The sequence below is a fragment of the Trachurus trachurus genome (genome assembly GCF_905171665.1).
Source record: "Trachurus trachurus genome assembly, chromosome: 16".
Taxonomy (NCBI): domain Eukaryota; kingdom Metazoa; phylum Chordata; class Actinopteri; order Carangiformes; family Carangidae; genus Trachurus; species Trachurus trachurus.
Window position 1 is genome coordinate 8203071 of NC_139902.1, and position 21981 is coordinate 8225051.

Below are 21981 nucleotides of genomic sequence, written 5' to 3' on the forward strand. Positions count from 1 at the left end.
AGCCGCCATGAGCCCCGCCGCCGCCCCCTAAGCTCTCACCGGCGGCCAGAGTGTCACGGAGCGGCGCCGCTGCAGTCAGACACCCGCACCGCTCCGTGAGGGGGGAAAAACACGCTATATTTTTTATATCTCTCAATCCAAATGTGTTTTTCTGCACTTTATTTTGATGATACAAGTCTGATCTTCACAGAGGAGTAGGGCAAGACATTCAACATGGCGTTGCCATTAAAAAAACGCTAAGACGAGTTATCTCGTCTTTGGCAGACTACGCTTGGATTCGCTAAGACGAGATAACTCGTCTTTGGCAGTGAAAGAGTTAATTGCACTTATTATGTCATACATTCATGTTGTTTCAAAAAATGGTTTTGAAACAGAGAAATGTTCATCTGTTGTTGTAAATGGGCCAAACCACAGGGCAGGTTTATCGCCGGCTGGTTAAATTCTTTTTAGGAGATAAATGTTGGTCTCATTGGTGAAATCTAACAATTGTGGCAGTTGTATTAGTTTGTTTGAATGAAAAGTGAAGCTTCACACAGAGCAGCAACTCTGCCCCGGGGCTCTGTAGCCTACATACAGAAATCACCACGTTTGCATCAATAAATACATGTTTTACAATAAACCCATTAAATTTTGTTTTATTTTATTAAGTTATATAACATGGTTACGGTACATGACAGAGAGCAGCATAGTATGCGGTTTCCAGTACAGCAATGCCTGCCCTGCATGTAGCCCACTGGGCCAGCCACCATTCCGGCTCTGTCCTTCCTGCGTCCAATCAATGCGCGCCTCATTATACAATGAACATCCGGACCAGTCAAAACCTCGCGCTTACTCTCACGAGAGAAAGTTGCCGTATGAAAAAGTGTCAGAACAAGCTCTATGTTTGATTCTTTTTTTTTATGTTTCTAATAAGTTTTAAGAATTGATTCAAAGCAATTCAACAGGGACTGGATACGTAAAAAACCAGGTGATGACTCCTTTAAGATAATTTTGAAGAGGACCTATGGAAATCTGAGCTGGTCATAGGAATCAAAACCATCCTTGTTTAAAATTTGACTTAGGAAACACCTGGTAGTATTAGAGAAATCAATCTGAGTACCTGTATTGAGACCAAAAAGGAAAAGGAAAAAGTTGTTGGGAAAGACATAATTTCATATGCAGTAGGCTATAGATCCAAGATGAAAAAAGGAATTTAGTACAGAGAGAGACCGGAAGCAAGGGAAACAGCTGCCAGCTTTAGCATAAGGTACACTCTTAAATTCATTCATGATACTGTATCTTGTCTGGTCACTCTGCAAATGAGAATCAACACATGACAAGTTGTCACGTGAGATAATTACAGAAGCATGACTCTGGCTGGTTTCCCATTGACCACCACAGTGAAAGCAGGGAATCCCTGCACGTCCTGTTACAGTGGGTTACAGCTGAGAAAATTTACTGTAAATACTGAAGTGTTGAAAAATATTTTACGTTTTTGTTTCATTTATTTGTTAATGCTTTAAAAAAAAAAAACATTAAAATTGCTCCATTACTTCTGATTTAAAATTGGTTCATGTGTGATTTGGTGTAGAAAAAAATATAGATTTACAAAATAAACTGTGGGAGAGGATGTGAGTTGAAGATAACATCTAAAATACCAAGCAGGTGCTAGATGGTTTGCATATTTGGTTCCCCTTGAAAGAGAAGACGGAAAGATGCTATATAGGTTCATGAGGTTCCCACATGCAGTGTACCTCCCACAACTTAATTAACATTACTTGGTTCCTCTTTCTTTCTTCTGTCTTTCTTTTTTCTGATAGCTTTCGAAAAAAAGATTAACCAGGAAACCCAAACTGCACTACAGCCTCCATTTCAAATGAAAAGAAAACAAAACTGCCATACTGCCAATTGTGTGGTCTGACAGAAACACTGAAAACATTGAAAGAGAGAGTGAAAAGTGTTGCCATACACCAACTTTCACTTCTGTGGTAGATATAGTAATATTTAGACAACTAAAACTACTTGTTTCTACTTGTTAAAGTTATTTAGATTCACATTTTGCAGTTTGTGGTGCTGTATTATTTCATTACACAGAGAAGTACTGGGTGAAACTACTGTTAAAACAACTGTTACTCTACTAGGTGTTTGTTTTGGTGCTTGTAATGTGTGCATGCATTTTTGTGGGCTTACACACGAATGCTATTAGCTACACAGATACACAGAGTGTGCATGTATGTGCCTAAAGTGATTTCTGGATTAAGGCTCAGCTAAAAGGATTAGAATGTTCCACTAGCTGGACGAACCCTGTAAATAGATCAACCTGACGCCGCCACTGATGCAAAGCTGCAGAGTGATCAGAGGAATCTGACAGCTGGGAACAAATATTTCACCCAAGAGGGCTGCTTCTCTCCTCCAGGTATGTAGATGAGTGTGTGCAGTAGACTGTTAAAAGAAACTGAAACTGTCGTGTTAGATTTTAGGATTATTACAGTAGATAGTGTGTTGTATGTAAACCTTCAGTTCAGCGTACACTAGTACTAGTGAAGGAAGTCCTAAAAGTAGCAATAAGACAATGTTAAAATATTGCATTATAAGTCTACATTAAATAAATGTCAAGCCTGGAAGTAAAGCTACTCTTTCTGCAGTAAAGTATTCTCTTTACTGATAGCATCAGTGTGTATGGACCTCTTTGTAGCTTTGTCAGATCAAGTTTATTTAATATAAGCTTCAGTCAGAAAGTTTGGGACTCAGGTGTTCTCCTGAGGCCTCATGAGCTGAATAATTGATGAGAAAAAAAAAAAAACTTTCCCAAAATCTTTTCCTCAAATGATAACATTCTTGTAAAATCATGTATAACTTTAACTTTTTGGGCCTTGAAGTAGACAGGAAAACATCTTAGTGGTTTACAAGGGAAGTGTCCCTGTGGTGGTAGTGCAGTACTAACAAGTAACAGACGACCACATACGATGAGAGACTGGAAGCTTCATTCTTAACCATCTGTATTTGTTATGTTACAAGGTTTAACCTCTAAAACAACTTGTAATACTGTATCTGTCAAATAGGTCAGGAAATGTTACAAAATTACAATATTTGCTTTAATATTACTTTCACTGAAGACCAGCACAGATTTGATGGGTCTACTGTGAAAACAAAAAAACTACTAAAACATTTTTACAGTTGTATCTTATAATGATACATTATTATTTTGTGGTTCTGGCATGTCATGCTGTCTATTGATAAGTCACCACTAGCAGATAAGCTTTTTTTGTTGTTCGTTTGCATAGAAGAACTCATGTGAGCTTTCTTTTCTGTTCTGCTTTAAAGGATCTCATCGCCGTGACTCCTCAGAGAGATGGCTGATGTTTTCAGGAGCTTAAACCTCCTGGAGACCCTCAAAGAATCCGTAGAGAGCAATAAGTTATCAGATGTCAAGGATGCGGTGGAGGATCTCCTGCTCAGTAGGATCAACTTAGGTGTGGTGGGAAACCGTGGAGATGAAAAAGACTCCTTCATGAACTCCCTCCGTGGCCTTGGACCTGGGGATGACGGGGCAGCTCCGTCTTCATCTGACGTTGTGTCCGAGGACGTGACAGGCTATCCCAACCCCAGATACCCTGATTTTCGTCTGTGGGACCTGTCACCTGTGCCGGACACCTCCCCTTTTGAACCTGGGGGATACATGGATAAAGTTAAGTTCCTCCGCTACAATGCTGTCTTCATGACATTCACACATACGCCCCAGCCCAACAGCGTGGAGGTGTACTTGGAAGCCCGATCACTACAGAGAGAAACAGTATACTTTATTCTCTTTGGTTTGGCAGCTGATACAGACAAGAGTCTGGAAGAAAAGCGAAAAGCTAGTCTGGAAGTACTGAAATCAAAGGGCGTGAAACAGCCTAAGGTCTATCTGGTCAGACCCTCCACCCTGGAGAAGCTGGACTTTCCTACTTTGTTGGACGACATGGGCAAAGACCTTCCAGAGGTCCGCGCCCACGCCCTGCTCTTGGCTCTACCCACACTCACTTCGGCCATGGTCACCCAGAAGAAGGAGGCTTTCAAAGCACTGGTGTGGGCAGCCGCCTCGCTCTCTGGAGGGATATCGGCTATTCCTGTTCCTCTGGTAGCCTCTATGGTGGACTCCAGTATAGGAGTGCGGATCCTGACTAAAGCACAGTTATCTCTGTGCCTAGATGATGAATCAATTGAGAGAGTGGCCCGGCAGCGACGCATGGATCCCAAAAGGCTTAAAGAACTGCGGACTTGTGTTCTGTCCGTGGAGGTAACCAAAGGTGAAGTGAAGAGGCGGCTGGCGGCAGCAGAAAAGGACTTGGCTACGGTTTCGTCGAAGCTGGTAGAAATGGCGATACCCAGACATGCGCGCTCCGTCAGCCGCTCCTTCGCTGCCATGCTGCAAGCCTTAAATGGCGCCATTGACGACATGGCTGCCGATGCTGAGAAGATAGTAGCTGCTGCTCTGGGGGAGGGGAAATGAAGTCAGATGTATTTTGTGTCTGTGCAGCGTTTCCTGTTTATGTGTGATTTACCTTCACTTTTATATTTTGGGATACATCAAATGCACAAATGTGCATCAAATGTTTAGACAATGCTTCATGAATCTTTTGATACGTTTCTCTGTTTCTGCTACACATGAAGTCCTAGGAAACACTGTAAATGTGGACACATAGAAGCATTTATTATGTAGTGTGATATCACACACTGAAAGCTGCTCTGTACCTGCGTGAAAGACTTCAACACTTAACTGTGGCTTTCTCTATTAGCACAGGAAGTGGGGGGAAGATTGATGGCAGACGTGGAGTAGGCGGGTTGAAAAAAAGATACTCCAGCGCATTCATCAGAACACCTACAAAAGATTATATTATCTGGCTTGTATGGTTGGTCATGCAAATTCTTTCAGAGTTTAAGTCGACTGTGAACACTTCCTTTTTTTAAATCTACTTTTAACTTCAGGAGACATGGTGTGAGACTTTCAAAAGTGGTTTCTCGGGGGTAAGAACATACTTTTTGTTAAATTCTCATCTCCTCTATTTGGCTTGGTGGTATGATACCTGTGTATAGATAAAGCCACGGTTTTGATTTCTAAAGAAGTATTTAGATTGAACAGAGAAAGGTTTTAGATTATTAATAATCTGGATTTGTCTTTCAGTTCTATGTTTTATAGTATAAGCTCTACATGTAGGGGTAAAAAAAGGCAGACAAATGCATTGTACTGTTGCACTCTGAACACGTGTACGTTATATTAATGGTTGTCTTTAAATGCAGGTCTGATTAAGCAGACTAAAGTGATTTAAACAATAAATGTACAACTGAACATTTGCCTGAAGCTGCAAAATGCAACAAGTTAAATGAAAAATGTTTGTTTCGATTATCAAGTGCAATCACAGCTTACTGTGTTTACTAAAATAAAGAAGAAATATAAACATAAAAAGTTTCATGTGAATATTCTTCTACCAGTCTATTTTTGAGATGAGGAAGGAAAAAAAGACTAATAGGCAGAAAAAATGAGGAAGACGGAAAATCTGGTAAGAAGCTAATTAACAGTGAGAAACTAACTTTTGGTGCCTGTAACAAAGAAGAGGGTATGTGGTGTTATGTTATGTGATGTGGAATAATGTACACACACCTTTTCTGTTTCAGATATCAAGCTTTAGTCCAAAATGAGAATGAATGCTCAGATGTTCGGGTGGTTCGTATTTCTGGCCTTAATAAAAAGTAGGAATTTTCTTACTCTGCTTCAACAACAGTGTGTCCCCCTAAAATCATTTGCATTGAATTAATGTACTGTATATTACCTGTGTTTTCACCACCACAGATTATTCAGCAAATACCCCTCCATTTACCATACAACCCAGGGAGCTGTCAGCTAAAGAGGGGTGCTGCGCTGAAATCACATGCACACGCACAGGGGGTGTTAATGATGGAGATGTACACTGGTTTTGGATGAAGGACAAAACATGGAATGGCCAAATTAGTGATTTTACTGGAACTATCGTTTACAGCTCGAATAACTCAAGACGTGCTGTTAGTCCAGAGTTTGAAGGCAGAGTTCAAATTATCGGCTTATCACATCCACAGATAATGCCTGAGTCTGTGTGGAGTATTTTGATCTGCAACCTGACAAAAGATGACAGTGGGAATTACTCTTTCAGATTTGTAGGAAAAACCCCAAAACAAAGATGGATGACCCCAGAAGATGTAACCCTCAAAGTTGAAGGTAAGTTGAAGACATTCAGTAAATACAAAGCAATATAAAGAGTTATGCCCACAGACATAAAAGCTGTGACTCTAGAACAGTTTTAATAAAGCTTCATTACAGCTAAGAATAGATGAAAAAAACATGTATTCATAGTGATTTAATAGGATTTGTGTGTATTCCTTGATACATTTCTGCTGATAATATCTTTCTCTCATATTTTCAGAGAACCCATGCCTGCTCACTTTTCATCAACCATCTACCCTGAATGGATCTGGCTCGATAACACTCACATGCTCCACTTTACGTTCATGTCCTTCAAACCCTGAAATTCAAAATTTGTCTCCATCGTCCACAACAAAGTTGAGTGAAAAAAAAAGCACCACAGCCAGCTTTGAGGCCAGACCCGAGGATGATGGGAAGGTGTTTTCATGCCAAATACAGAACAACGTGGACAAATATTGTATTAAGAATATTTCTATAACTGTTGAATGTAAGTTCATAAATGAATTGTTTGTACTGATTGCAGACTCCAAATGTATCTATAAGGAATGGAAATAAATTCTCAAATCAATAAATTATTATTATTATTAGTAGTAATTCTATTATTATTACTGTATTTAAGACCAGAATTAGTAAGCGCTGAGAATTAGCTATGTCAGAAAATCATGGATTTTAAAACCAAACAAATGAATACTTCCTGTTGTAAATGTATTTCTCTTTACTCATACTGAATGTGTTGCCCACACAGATGGTCCTACAGACTTGGTGACACATGTTTCTAAGATGGAAAGCGTCAGGGAAGGAGATTCGGTGAGTCTCAATTGCTCTGCCAAAGGAAATCCTCAGCCCACCATTTCCTGGTTTAAAGAGAAGAACAATCAGTCAAGAGGACCAGAATGGAGCATCAACTCAATTCAGGAGTCACAGAGTGGACAATATCACTGTGAAGCTGAGAACAAACATGGGAAAGCTCAATCCAAACCAGTCAATATTACTGTTACCTGTGAGTACCTATTATATTTTTCATGATAATTTTTAGTGTTAAATATCTTGATAAAACTCTGGATGAAAACCTTTATTTTGTATTTTATTTACAGTCCTGGATTAATTTTCTCTTTCAGATGCTCCTAAAGTTGAAATAAGGAAGACTTCACCTATGTCCTCTGTTACAGAAGGAGATGAAATTATTTTAACATGTGATTTGAAGAGAAGCAACCCACCGCCTGAACAGTACTACTGGTTGAAAGATAAACATGAGCTTAATGTTGGGAGGAATAATACATACAGAATTGTAAAAATCAAGCCTGAGGACAGTGGTATTTACGCGTGTAAAGCCTGTAACAGTGTCAATTGCGGAGAGTCAGAACCCCTTGAAATCAGCGTTCAGTGTAAGCTTTGCACTTCCTTGTACACATATCGTGTCATACACGAAACAGAGGATGCTTCACAGGCTGTGTCACCATGAAAAGCATACTGAAAGTTGTTTCCTTTTTCCAGACAGGCCAAGGAAGACGAGCATTTCCATTTCTGAACCTGTTAATAATGACAAAGTGAAAGTTGGTTACAACATGCAATTAATCTGCAACTGTGTTGCCAATCCTTCTCCACACAACTTCTCCTGGTACCGTTACAACAACAACAAACCGACTGACTCCTCATGGTGGCAAAATGAACATGGAAAAACACTTAATTTTATCAAGGTTGAAAGATCAGATGAAGCGTGTTACATGTGCAACGCCACTAACTCCATTGGAACAGGGGAGGATAGTGACGAGAAGTGCATATACGTACTGTGTAAGTAACTGTGCAACTTTTGCATGAAGTTGAATATTCAAAACAATTAGCATTTATTCAAAAAGGAACTGACTCACATTGTGCAAAATACAGTCTTCTCTAGATCTAGTTGACAAGATGATGCAACTTTCATGTGTGTAAATGTTCACGCAGCTCACGCAGAAAGAAACACAACACAGAAAAAAATAAAATAGAAAAACTGAATTTTGCACAATGTTAGAGTAAATGTTGCTCAGTAATATATAGATAGTGATAGATGGACCGGTGGTGGCCTTCCTTCTTGCACCGTGGGTGTAGCAGTCTGCTGCTGAAGGAGCTGCTCAGAGCACCGTCACCGTTGTACATGACAAACATCAGCTTGGCTTTAGTCCTCTCACCCACCGCCACACACAGCTGGAGCTAGAAGTTGGTTATCTTAGCCGAGCAAAAGAGAGGAAAGGAGGGAAGAAGCTGTTCTGGCTGCATGCAACACTAACTATACATATCAGCAGATTGGATTAAGAAAACAGTGTAATAAAGAAACAATGTAACACATAACTATATGTTCAATTATTACACTTTAGCTTCAACAGAGTAATCTGATAAGTTGTGTGAAGTTGAATTATTTCGGTTACTGGACTTTGTTAATGCACAGTTAAAATAGCTGTTTATACAGTATGTTTCCAGTCTTTGTGCTAAGCTAAACTAACCTGTTCTTGGTTGCAGTGATAGTATACAGTGCATGTAGGCCCACAATGGAGTTAAATCGACCTTTTCCTCCAACTCTGCCATTTCTAAAATGTCAAAGTGTTAAAGCTTTCAAGAGGCTGACTTCCTGTTAACAAAGTGCTGCTGTTGAGAAGAAAAATCAAACACACTGCTGTCTCCACTCCACAGATCCTCCCACGGTACCCCAACTGTTTATGCGTAGTGAGGTGACAGAAGGCAAGACAATCACCATCAACTGCACAGTTGAGAGTAACCCAGCATCATCTCTCACCTTGAGAAGAAATGACCAGACTATAAAAACCTATCAAAGGGATGATTACCTGCTTGAGAGCAACACTCTCCGATACACCTTTAATGTAACGTCACAACACAGTGGCAATTACACCTGCAGTGCCGAAAATAGTGAAGGTTCAACTCTAAGCGGAAAAGGGAATTTGGTGGTGAAATGTGAGTGGATCATCAGAGCTTTGCAACCAAACAGATGTCAATCCTATGATACCTGTGCTACCTAACAGTTTTTCTTTTCCTTTTTGTCTTTATTTAACTGTAGATACTCCCAAAGATGTAATGGTAAAACCAAAGGGTGGTTTTGAACTTGAAGTGAATGAAAATAAGTCGTTGAAACTGGATTGCAATTTTAAATCTTACCCACTAGCAACCTCTTTCATATGGAAAAAGATGATTGATGGGAAAGATGAAACTATGACGGGATCCAAGACCCTCACTATAAATTCTGTCAGTCCCTCTGACAGTGGACTTTACAGATGTGAGGCCACTAATGCTGTTGGAACTGGAAAATCGCAGCCAGCTGAGGTTAAAGTCAGATGTGAGTAAAATGATTTTCTCATGATGGTGTTTAAAAAGGAGGAAATTTAATACAAAACTGTTTATATTTTAAACTTAATTTTCAAATTTAAAGTCACAACGTTACCTGGAAATCTTTTGTACTGTTAAATCCAACCCAGATCACTATGTAGCGTGTGCTCTTCCTGGTCAAGTGTTGAGTTGACTTTCATTCCTTGATTAAAAAACAAAGAACCCACAAAGAGTTGTGTGATTTTATAATGTTGGAGAATATCAGAGAAATGTGTGACTTTAAAATTGAAAATTTGCGTTTGTTTTTGTTTTATTTTTTATCTTCAATGACTCTAATATGCTGTATGCTCACATTTCTAAATCCTCTAAAATAAAATTAACCACAATGACTACACCTTTTTTTTTACAGAGAAGAGAAATAGACATTCCCACTACATATGTATCTAAGGTCACTCTGATGTTATGTTTTATGTAGTTACAGCATCTGTCAGTTATTCTTGTGGTTTAAAGGGATAGTTCACCCAAAATTCAAATTGCACTCATTATCTACTCACCCTCATGTCGACTATAAGAGCTGGGAGAAGTTTCAGAGTCCTCCACGCCTTCTCTGAGTTACAGGGGGTCTCGGCGTAGCAGTGCATGTCCATATAACGGTTGCAACTGGATACCACTTTTCTTCGTAACAAAAAGACACACCAAAAAACATCCAAATACCTCCTTGCTGCTCATATGTAATGTCCGTCTTGTATTGCAGCCCCGAAATGCAAAATTGTTCAGAAAAAAATTAAATAAGTCTATATTTCAAGCTTGTTTTGTAGCAGAAGCTTCTCTTCCTGGTTCGTCCTAATTGGACGGACCAGGAAGAGGACAGTAGGGATTCCAAAAGGGACATTTCAAAGTGAAAAAAAATACATTTTTCACTTGTGGTGTCATTCACACATAATATTTGAAGGCTAAAACTGTATGAGATATTATTGTTTGTCCTGTTTCTTCTCTCCTGAATTTCATTGCCTAGATGCTCCAAAACACGCAACTATCTTGAGAGCTGCAGAGAAGCAAGGACATAATGGGGGGAGCTACATAGATCTGACCTGCAGCAGTCACGCCTACCCCCAACTCACATACATATGGAAGTTGAAGGGCGAGGAAAGTGATAAAACTGTATCTATATACCAAAACTACACAGTGCAGTCAAACAATCCTGGAGCCTACTACTGCATCGCAAAAAATGACATCGGTCAAAAATCCTCTGAGCCTGTAAATCTGTTTGAACGTGAGTGATTTTTAAGGCCTTATGTCTGTGTGCGTGAGTGAATGTGTGTTGTACTTGCATTGTTTTTAACAGGAAACATGCTTGAGTTATTTCTTTCCATCAGATTAGCCACAACACAGTTTCACCTACTGATAAAACCGCTACGCTACACAAACTGGGTGTGTACGTACTAATGCTCTGTCTCTTTTAACCACAGAAAACATTGCTATGATCGTGATAGTCTTCATCTGTCTCCTTATCCTGCTCATTATTGTATTACTTCTCTTATTTTACAGGTAAAGTATTGATGATGGGTACTTTTCAAATTACTCAATTTTCAAAGAGAGAGAGAGAGAGAGAGAGAGAGAGAGAGAGATGTTAAATCAGTGAGTTAACACTCTCATGTTCTTTTGTTTCCAGGAGAAAAAAATCACTTCAACGACGAAGCACAAACCTACAATCATCATTTGACTTTTTGGTGATGACTCATTTTTGCAAAGTTTTCTACCTCTTCATTGAACACGTGTGGATGAAAACGATGTTTCTTTGTCTGTGTGTAAACCAATGCAGGTTTGGTGGCGTAGCATCAGGGGGGGGAGTCTGAGGAATGAGCCTGTCTTGGCAGAGCCGTTCAGGAGCAGGGATGACCTCTTGCCAGAGCAGCCGTTCCGGCTAAACGCCCAGCGATGCCAGGCTCGTCCAGACAGCACGTAATACACTACTCACACACATGTAAAACACACACAGTCATACCCCGGGACAAGGAACACTGTGTAGGGCAGAGAGCTGGAGTCAAAGCATCTATTTAGGATCCTTCAGACACGAATACCACAATGACAGAGCCATTTATTATAGTCAGTCACTGCCACACACACGTTTTCACTCTTATCACCATTGTTGCTCCACAGGCCAGCATCCAACATCAACACTGTTTACAGCACTGTGAATCTGCCAGCCGGAAAACCTGTGAGTCCACCCAGTCTGAACAACTTCATTCAGAAAGCAAATGTATATAAGAGGAAATACCAGGAAATCTACTTGTTGATTAAATCCATTACTTCATTAAAGCATCACTCAAATAGGAAACTGTGTTTATTGAGGCTCTGATCCAGTGTGCTGTGTTGATATTGACAATTATTGATCAATTTCCCTGACAATTTCTGACAGCCCCCCTCATTTGACATAACATACATGAAAACTGTCTAAAGTATTTATAACTTTAAGCCAATAATTAACCTTTTTCTTTCTTATACTGAGCAAAGGCCCAGTGCAGTTTCCCTTACAAACTAGGTTACAGTTTGCCAATAGTCCTAATAATGTCTGAAACAACACTTACAATCTCTAATTTCAAAATGCATTCACATTTTGGGGATGTTGTGTAGCTGAGTGGGTAGAGCAGGCACCCCATTCACAGAGGCTATCGTCCTCGCCACAGCAGCCCTAGTTCGAATCAACCGGTGGCCCTTTGCTGCATGTCATTCTCCCTCTCTACTGTTCTATCTATTAAAGGTTTGAAAAGCCCAAAAAATATACTTGTATTTACATTTTTAATGGCAATAGATTTCAAAACAACTTGTGCAACACCAACATGTCTTACACATCCAAATAAAACAGGAGTGTGTACAAAACTTCTGTCTTCTATAATCAGTATTTGTCTGGCTCTTCTTTAGGCGGATGTGTCTTTCAGTGGTCAAGCTGTTACTTTTCCTTCTGTGTCCTGCAGCAATGCCCTCACTGTTTGTCCTGTCAGTAGCCGTCTGTCAGTACACTAATGGTTCAGTATTATGGAGCCATGAATTAATAGAAAACTTACAGCGACTGTGTTAGCACATGAATGAAGCGATTGAGTTGCTGCTGTGCATTCAGTGATGTCCTCTGTCTGCATCCGCTCAGACACCCGCTGCACAAAAACCATCAGGATGGCAAGGTGGACACACACAGGATGAGTCCCTCAACTATGCTTCTCTGCACTGGAATAAGCCAAAGTAAGAATACACTTGTAACACCAGAAACAGACAGGTGTTATGACATGGCATGGTTTGTGATGATATTTGTCTTTCCAGGACCAAACAGGCAATAGGAGAAGAGGACATGTACGCAAAGGTGTCCAAGCCGAATCCACTTCACAAGGTCAGAAACCATGACCTTTCTTATCCAGCATCAAGCTCAGTTTGTGTCAGGATAAAACACTTTTAGTTAAGTTAAGGTCAAATGATTTACACTTGGCTCAACTATAAACTTAGCTCTGATTGGCTCAGCTGATGGCTTGATTTAAAGCCCAGTTTATGAATCCAGGCTGTTACGTTTCTGTGATACGTTCAGTATTGATATAGAATCTGGACAAGGAAATCTACATTTATAGAAAACAGGACTTGTTGTGGTAGGAATTAGTGACTTGACGAAAATAAAGTACTATTAATAAAGTATTAACATGTGTAGGATACATTTTCCTGTGTTGAAATTTATTCCATGTAACAAACAAAATTATGAAATTGAGTCTTCACAAGATGGAAATGTGTGTTTTAAATAAATATAAAATGAAACTATGACATAACATAGAAATGATCTCTGCTATCATCCTAGAAAGAACAAGAGAGGCTGGGGGACTATGAAAATGTCAGGGTAGCACATGCATCCAAATTTCCAAACCCAATGTTTGATGATGACGACTCGAGCAGCAGTGATGATGAAGTGGATGTCAGAGATCCACGGGTGACCTTCACACCGAAGCCAGGATGTCAGAAAGATGACACAGACTCCAGCACCTCTGATGATGATGAGATTCAGTACTCTGACGATAAAGTCAATGAAGGGGATGTCAACTACTCGCAGGTGACCTTCAAACCAAAGCCAGGACACAGGAGAAACGACACAGACTCCAGCACCTCTGATGATGATGAGATTCAGTACTCGGACATTAAACTCTGACTCAGGATATTCTGCTCTTACTTAAAGTAAACAGCCACCATGTTCCTGAGATAGGCTGAACTATATACAGTATGTGATCAGTCCTCAGGGTTAATAAAGGTAAGATTGCGCTACAGCAGTGATTCCCAATGTGGAAAGCTAAATGAATTAATTCAACTTATCTAAAATAAAATTGAAATAGTGATTTATCTATAAAACATATTGATATAAAGTATTAAATTGGTGTGATGTCAATTGTAATTAAATCAAATGTTTGAGAACTAGTTAGCAGATAAGGTGATTGAACTATTGGATCAACTGTCCAAAAGTGTTCAAGTACAATAACACATCAACATATTGAAATCGTTTGCCAGAAGTGAAGGACAAATGCTTGTGTTCAGCAATTACCGCTTAAAATGGCAATAATACAAATACAAAGTGACAGCAGCAATACCTGTTTTAAATCCCATCCAGTTTTTAATGGATTCATAGAAAAGGTGGTGTATTTGCAAAATGGTGTCAAAGGTGACTTGAGCTTGAGTTTAGTTTTAATTTTCATATCCATTCCATATCACTTTCTGCTTTTCATTGTTTTTCAAACCCACAGCGCCTGGAATGTAATTATCAGTCAATTATGACAGATTTGTATTCAAACTCAGCTGTTATGAAAGAAAATATATAGGGACAAATGTATTTTAAAGTTTATTGATGTTACTGTGAGGTTTTGTGAACACGGCTCCAGCACAAAATGACACGGCTGTAAAGAGGCTTGTTTCTGAAGCATGCATGTTGAGACGATGCACTATATGTAAAATGCTCCATTTCATTACCTGCTTTGACTGTAGCTCTGGTGAGGCTGCCTACTATAGAGCAGCACATTTACTTTTTTTTGTTTATGAACAAAATCAAACTTATGTATTTCAATTATCAATAAAAAAGTGTGTTTGACAAATATCACACTATGTGCTTTTTACTGCACAAATGTTTTAATAGAGAAATTAACAACCGTGAGACACAAGTTAGCATTGGAATACTGAATATAAAACAGTAGCATGATAAATGTGCCTCCATTGAAAGGAAACATTTCTTGTTATGCTTCAGATTAGCTCTGAAATGAATTTCTATCATTGTTATTGTTACTTCAAACCTTCATGTATTTTAAGACGTACATGAAGGGTTGAAGGTTCAACAGTCATGTGTGACACCACTGTTGCTCAGTTCAAAAACTGGCTGGCTGTGGTGCAGATGTTACCTCCACTGCTGCCGACTTTATGAAGTTTTTCTACCCAGAATGCTCAGCGGGTGGCTTCAGCTGACGGCTTAAGTTCTGTAGGTGTTTCAAGACCAGGATCCTTTGTTTCAGCTACAGTTTCCTCTAAACTTTAAGTCAACCCCCCACCATGTCACTGACCTGTCCCATTAGGACCGTCAATGCCTTTCTCTTGTCCCAAATGAGTCTCCAAGTGTTTCTCCTTTTCATCTCCATCATCACATCCTCTGGAGGGCAGGCAGATCTCAGCGTACGTCGTCGTTGTCGTAGGAGCCAGGCCTCTGACCTCCCCTTCACCAAGTTTAGCCTCAGCATTGTCCTGGAGAAGGTCCAACTTGCTTTCTCCTTTTGCTTCCGGAGCGGCTTTATTGACACGAATAATATCTACTTGTGATGAGTTGGTCTACAGGAAAACAAGAATAATTTAATTTAGCTTCAGATGAAAAGGATTTCACTTTACCCAGTTAACCTTGTTTGCCATTAAAGCAATGTTTTATTATTTTTTGTTGACCATAATGACCCAGAAATACATCTGAGGGTCAGATAGATTCTGTTCGCAGTAGATCATGAAGAGTTCTGGCAAAATATGACAGAGAAAGACGTGTGACTCAGGTACAAACAGATTCTGGATGGCAAATAAGTTAATTACTGAAACCTTTTACTGATATTTTAAAATGCTTTTTCCACTTCTTTTCATCTGTAAATGTTCATCTATTGTACATACATAAATTAATATTGTAATGATATGAACTCACCCCATTAGTGACTAGGACATCTGAAGTGTCCACCAGCGCCTGGCCAGGTGAAAGGCTGCCTGTCTTTTTTCTAAAACTAACAAACACAAAAAGTAGATGTTGTTATATATAATCATTTATTATTATTATTATTATTATTATTATTATTATTATTATTATTATTATTATTATTATTATTATTATTATTATTATTATTATTTTAAAATCCCACATTTTGTGATCATATTTGAGTTGTGAGATTTTCCTCACCAGAAAAATAGTAACAGCGGGATACACAGCAGCATCATCCCCAGTGCTCCAGCTGCAGAACCGATCAACAGAGACTCACTATGGAAGCCTGGAAAGTCCACACAGATCATGTCAGAAAGAAGCAAATTAGATTTTAAAAAAATGACATAAGGACAGGGATTCCACTACCTAGCTGAATTTCACTGGACGACATGTTGAACGTAAAACTCTCGGAGCCCAGTGAGTTGGTGCTGAGGCAGACGAGAGAGGGCATGTCTTCATCCACACGGTACAGAGTGATGATGCTCCTCATCCCCTCATCCCCCAGGGGAACCTGCCGGATCGGGATGTCAGCAGAGTTGTTAACAGGCTCTCCAGCCAATTCCCAAATCAGGGAGGGACGCGGGTTGCCCTGGCTGTCACAGGAACACCGAAACCGGGTTAAAATCCTGATGCAGCGGGAGGAGGGCAGGATCTCTGGAAAAACTGAGAGGAAGATGGTAATTCAATATTAGTGCACGCTCAACAAAAACCTATGGGAAAAATAAGAAATGTGGGAAATTATAAATAAAAAAATCTCACATGTGACATCAAGACTGGCGGGCCCAGAGTGTCCAGCTCCGTGGACATTCAGAGCTTCACAGAAATAAAGATCCTCTGAGAGCTTGGTCACGTTGACGGTGAAGTCCGGCCCTGAACCCACCATCTCCTTTTCTCCCTCAGCCACCCGGAACCAGGTGAAGTTGATCGCTGCTGGATTGGCGATGCTGGTGCAGGTCAGAGTCACAGAGCTGCCGTCCGGCACCGGTCCGGAGGGCTCGACTGACAACGATGTGTTCTTAGGAGAATCTGAAAGAAACAGAGTGTGTGCAGATTTAATCACATCGAATTCCTTTTTAGGATTGTTTGTCATCAGGGTTTATCGGTGTAGTGATACAAACATTTTCATTCTGATCTTAAATTGTCACTTTTCAGTTCAGTACAAAAACACATTTACAATCAGATGACAAAATTAACTTTGAATCTCAAGTTTTGAGCAAATTTAGAGAAAAAAAGTCAATAAATTGCTGAGAAAAATTGGAATTTGAACAATATATAGTTCAATGACAACCTGGCAGGCACATGCCATCAGCTGATGAAGGTCATGTTTCAAGAATGATCTTTGAACATCATGAGGTGAAACATTTAGATTCACCATGTTATGAATTAAGCTCCTTGTCCTGGGTATTAAAATAGATTTTTGACCACCCTAGTAAGTAGCAGTGCATTGCTGTGTGTTTTAATAATTTATGCATAGCAAAAGAATAAAACGATCACATATGAAGTGAAAACTGAGGGTCCCTGTACCAGAGCCTGGTTCACAAGCAGACAGTGGTGCATTAAATATGCAGTTGCCACTATAAAGGTTTGAATGTAAATGCCTCCAAATTCTATATAAAACCGAGTTGTCTTTTCATTAAAGAGAGACAACCTCTTCATTTTCTGTGGTTGGAAATGACGTCTTAATGAAGACACGAACCACACAAAACCTCCACACATAAATTAACACACTGGCACACATGTGGACACACAGCAGAGCTCAGTCATGACGGACCGCTGACATAGAAAGGATTTTGAGGGAGTCACGCAACACGACAATGCATCACTGTCTGCGGTCCAGACACTCTCTGTGACTTAGTCTTGGCCCCGGATCGTGTTTGGGCTGCATGGATATACAGTGTATGCTACAGTGGAGACATACAGTATTCAGCATATGAACACAGTGGAAACATACAGTTGTGTTCCTCATCAGTGAAAATCAACATCTTTTACAGCGTTGAATGAACTTACACTGAATGTCCAGCTGAATCGTGGCTGAAACTTCTTCCCCCAGGTCATTTTTTGCTTGACAGTGGTAGTCGCTGCTGTGGCCCAGGTCCAGATCGTGAAGAACTAAGGTCTGCCCCTGCTCCTCCTCCTCTTCATCGCCTCTGTACCAGGTGAAGTTGGTCACAGGTGGGTTGCCACGGCTGCTGCAGAACAGAGAAACAGAGCTGCCCTCCAGCAGTGGATCAGCTGTATCAACGACCACTGTTGTGTCCTTGGGAGCAACTGGGAAAACAAACAGAAAACATGAATTGATTCTGTGCTGTTGGTCAGTGTTTGTCATTTGTGTTTCTGTTTGTGGTCCAACTTACAGTGCACATCTATCTGAGTGATGGATGAGTTCTGGGCTCCGTGTTTGTTACTGACTTGGCAGAAAAATTTGTTGTCAACTTCTGAGACGGTTGTGGAAAGCTTCTTCCTGGAGCCCACTGCCGTCACCTCATCTCCATCCACTTTATACCAGGTGTAGCTGTCCACAGCTGGGTTTGCGTCTGTTTTACATGTCAGAGTGGCCGTGCTGCCCTCATTCACAGGACCAGTGTAACTGATTGATGTGTTATTTGGAGGATCTGGTAGAGAATTTCGACAATATAATATAAGACAATGATAAAAAAAAAGATTCAGTGGCAGTGTCAGGTTATACTACAGTATGGTTGGTAACACTGTAAATATGTTAGCAATCAAATACACAAATCAACATTAGCATTCATTTGGATTAGCCTTTTTGGCAACCAGACAAATCTTAGTCCAGTATTCACCCTGTTTCTATCTCTGCTTTGGTCTCCACCGAGTACAGAGTAACTGGCTCCAAGTTCTCCAAGACACAAAAAAAAGCTAAATAGAATAACTGAACAGTGTGATATTGTTTGTGAGTTCAACATGGGCAACATTTTTAAAGGGATAGTTCAACATTTTTTGGCAAATTTGCCAAAATCCCTATACTCATAGCATTATGCCCATTGCCATAATCCCTATAGTCATAGCATTAGGTTCGTTACCTTTAATTGTTGGTGCAAGCTATTTTTAGAACGGCAGAGCCGAGCCGTGAGCTGCTCAGAGCTACGCTACGGAGGCTAACTTTTTTGACTTTCTTGATTAGTGCAGCTTTTAACATTCATCGTTTGGATAGTTTCTGTAAATACGGTATACAGTTTTAAATCCACACCTATGAGAAAACACTTGAACATGATGCACCTTTGAACTTTTTACACTTTTGATTGTAGGTGCCCAACCTTTACAAACACCAAAGAGAAGATGTGGAGATTCAACATCTGTTTAACAAATGAGATAGTCACGCCAAATGTTTCCCCTGTTTCCAGTGTTTAGGCTAAGCTAAGCTAAGCTAAGATAAGCTAAACAGCTGCTGGATCACCCTTCAAGAAACAATATATTCAAGAATGTCAAACAATTTCTATATCGCTTGCCACTCAGTTCAAAGAACTTGTAACTAGTATTACTATTGTTAATAAAGAAGTTATTAAGGCTTTAATTAGGAACAAGCTGTGCTGCATATAACTCTTGGGTTGTCAGAATGTAAAAAAATCATTTGGGAAAATAAATTATAGACTACTAATATTATTATTATACAGTTATAAATATTAGTTAATAATTAATGAAAAATTTGCTCTGCAGAAACACCTCACAGTTAGTGAACAGGAGGCTACTACTTATATAAAATATGATGATGTGAACTGAGACAGCACCCGACACAATAAGAAAACACAAGAAGAAACAGAACAACTTACAAAGAATACGGAGGGTCAAACTTTTCTCATACAGAAGGTCGTTTCCAGTTTGTCTGTTGTACAGGGTGGTGCAGGAGATCTTCAGTCCATTGTGGAGGTAAGAAGCAGTGAAATTCATAATGGAGGTGACAGATTTACTTTCCATGTTCTCCTCAATGTCTCCTATACTGGGGGTCCAGGTCAGAGCTGGAGGGAGAACGGGACAGGGGGCAATAGCCGAGCAGTTCAACCTCACGGTGTTCCCTTCCTCTACCTCCAGCTTTGACGGATTCAGAGCAGGTTTGGGGAGTGAATCTGAAGAGGTAAGATGAAGAGGAATTGGCAGTAAGTACCAAGAGATGTGAGTTCACACATACAAGTGTAACAGGTAATAACACAAACCTTGAGCGGTGATGAGGACACTCGTCTGAAAGTTGAACTTGAGTGAGTTGTCACATTGCAGTCTGAAGTAATAGTTGTCATAATGGTTGGATGGCAGGTTGTTGAAGACAGTGGTGCAGTCCTTGTCACGCAGGAGCCCTGTTAGGTTTCCGTCCATTAGGTTCAAGCCTGAGCTGGCTCCAGTGAGGCTGGAATCAAACACCTGGGTTCGGCTCCAGCTGCCTCTCTTCCATATGGCTTTACACGAATCATCGAGGTGCTGATCCCATTCTGGGGGCAAGGTGAAGCTACAGGGGATGACCACACAGGATCCACTGAGTGCCTCCACCGTCTGGGGCATGAAGGCTGCCCAGTCCTGGCATAAGCTACCTGAGGTGAAACAACACAAAAACGTACATGTAGTTAAACACAAAAATCAATAACAAGTCATGCAAGAAAATTAACATTTTAAATGCAAACAATAGCTACACACTCAAATATTATAAAGCATCCAAGCAGAAAAGACAGTATAACAAAACTCACCTTGAAGAAGACAGCATATGAAGAAAAGCTTTATAGCAGCTGTCATGCTTTTCTGTCACTCTGATGATCCTACACAATAATAATAATAAAAAATGCAAATCACTTATTAATCATTTGATCATTTGCAGGTCATTTGACAGACTGATAGCCTACTAACATGGTCTGATAGCAAAAGTGTGGCTCACAAAAAAACTCTCTCTTGTGCTTCTTGCTGGTGCTCCCACTTCTGATTTTATTTTTACTTTAGTAATTTAATGAATAATATTGTAATGAATATTGTGGAAGGCTGAAAAAGATGGAGGTAAGGCAGGTGGAAATATCAGTATTAATTCTATTAGTTATTTTACAGTGTAGTAATGTTAATAATGACACTGGTCTAACAACAAAAATGAAAAAATAAAAAGAATCAAACAGGAAATGATGAGCTTGTCTCAACATGTAAAATATTGAAAGAGGAAATCGATATCTATAATGTATCATCAAACTCTAGACAGATTAAGTTTGATGTGAAGATTTTAAAATGATCTTTTATACTTGTGTGTGACACCAGATTATAAATCATAAATACTGTGAAGGTTTTGCAAACTGTCTGGAAAACAAACAGATGAAAACAGCATGAACAAGTACAGGAACTGATTTATTTTAATTGTAAGATAGGAAAATTATTAACCTAATGTACAAATATTGCAAAAGTGTAAGTTGTGAGAGAGAAATGAGAAAAAATAATTATAGTATAGGTTTTTTTTTTCTTACAGATTCACAATGCATGAATTTACAGAATGAAAGTAAGACTTGTGTGATAATATTTTAAAGTTTAAGTAATGTGAAGATGAAGTCTTACCTTAAAGCCAGTGATGGTATTCAGCATACAGTGTCTTTATTTTCTGGGAAAAGAACATAGCAAAGATTTTTTTAACCAAAACATTTTTGTAGTTTTTTTTTATTTTTTTTAACTTATGGTGCTAATAAAGGTTTTACCAGCATTGAAGTATCAGTGGTAATAATCCAGCCCGTGAGTCATGTCCGTCTGGTGGCGCATCTGTATCACACACTCAGTTCTTGTAGGATCCCTCTGGGGAGGGGGGCTCAGCACAACAACAGGGTTTTGATGCTCTCTGTATTACAGTAAACCAAATCCCCTTGGCTGTTTTCTCACAGAATCACACCATGATTTTGGCACTAAAATACAACCAATACATATGATATTATTTTTCTGAAGAAAACCTTGCTGAACAAGGCATTTAATATAATAATATAATATAATATAATAATAATAATAATATAATATAAAGCTTAATGTTGCAGCATCACTATTTCAATATCTGTTAAATAGAAAGTGAGGAGGAACAAGCAGAGCTGCAAATAGTCTGTGAAGTAAAGACAAACCTTGCAATACCGATGTGCAAGAAGTCACATAAATATTTGATTTTTCAAATAAAAAGTCATTATGACTGTGTATTTCTATAAGAGAAAGTGGCCATTTTCAGTCCATACAAAATGAAACATATAGCAGTTTAAATAAGCTGGGTGAGACTTTTGTGTGA

The 21981-nt window shown here is 39.4% G+C and overlaps 4 protein-coding genes across 4 annotated transcripts; 3 read left to right on the forward strand and 1 right to left on the reverse strand.

Moving 5' to 3' along the window:
• The first annotated feature begins 3204 nt into the window (after window positions 1–3204).
• On the forward strand, window positions 3205–4717 carry irgq2 (immunity-related GTPase family, q2). The gene has a single exon (XM_083990080.1). The coding sequence runs from the start codon at window positions 3332–3334 to the stop codon at window positions 4469–4471; it is 1140 nt and encodes a 379-aa protein (XP_083846206.1). The 5' UTR covers window positions 3205–3331; the 3' UTR covers window positions 4472–4717.
• A 1194-nt stretch (window positions 4718–5911) lies between these two features.
• On the forward strand, window positions 5912–11234 carry LOC310999203 (B-cell receptor CD22; the record flags this gene model as incomplete). The annotated part of the gene is made up of 8 exons (XM_083989527.1): window positions 5912–6211; window positions 6417–6683; window positions 6942–7196; window positions 7315–7581; window positions 7691–7987; window positions 8864–9142; window positions 9246–9265; window positions 11184–11234. The coding sequence occupies exons 1-8, from the start codon at window positions 5938–5940 to the stop codon at window positions 11232–11234; spliced, it is 1710 nt and encodes a 569-aa protein (XP_083845653.1). The 5' UTR covers window positions 5912–5937.
• On the forward strand, window positions 11193–15072 carry LOC310999599 (uncharacterized protein). Its single transcript, XM_083990081.1, has 5 exons — window positions 11193–11473; window positions 11672–11729; window positions 12657–12748; window positions 12827–12893; window positions 13347–15072. Exons 1-5 carry the CDS (start codon window positions 11328–11330, stop codon window positions 13689–13691), a joined length of 708 nt encoding a protein of 235 aa, XP_083846207.1. The 5' UTR covers window positions 11193–11327; the 3' UTR covers window positions 13692–15072.
• On the reverse strand, window positions 13468–20258 carry LOC310999597 (B-cell receptor CD22-like). The gene is made up of 10 exons (XM_083990079.1): window positions 19916–20258; window positions 19535–19828; window positions 18101–18358; window positions 17754–18014; window positions 16506–16772; window positions 16113–16409; window positions 15945–16032; window positions 15696–15771; window positions 15082–15343; window positions 13468–13554 (listed from the first exon to the last, which is right to left on the reverse strand). Exons 1-10 carry the CDS (start codon window positions 20253–20255, stop codon window positions 13547–13549), a joined length of 2151 nt encoding a protein of 716 aa, XP_083846205.1. The 5' UTR covers window positions 20256–20258; the 3' UTR covers window positions 13468–13546.
• Between the last annotated feature and the right edge of the window lie 1723 nt (window positions 20259–21981).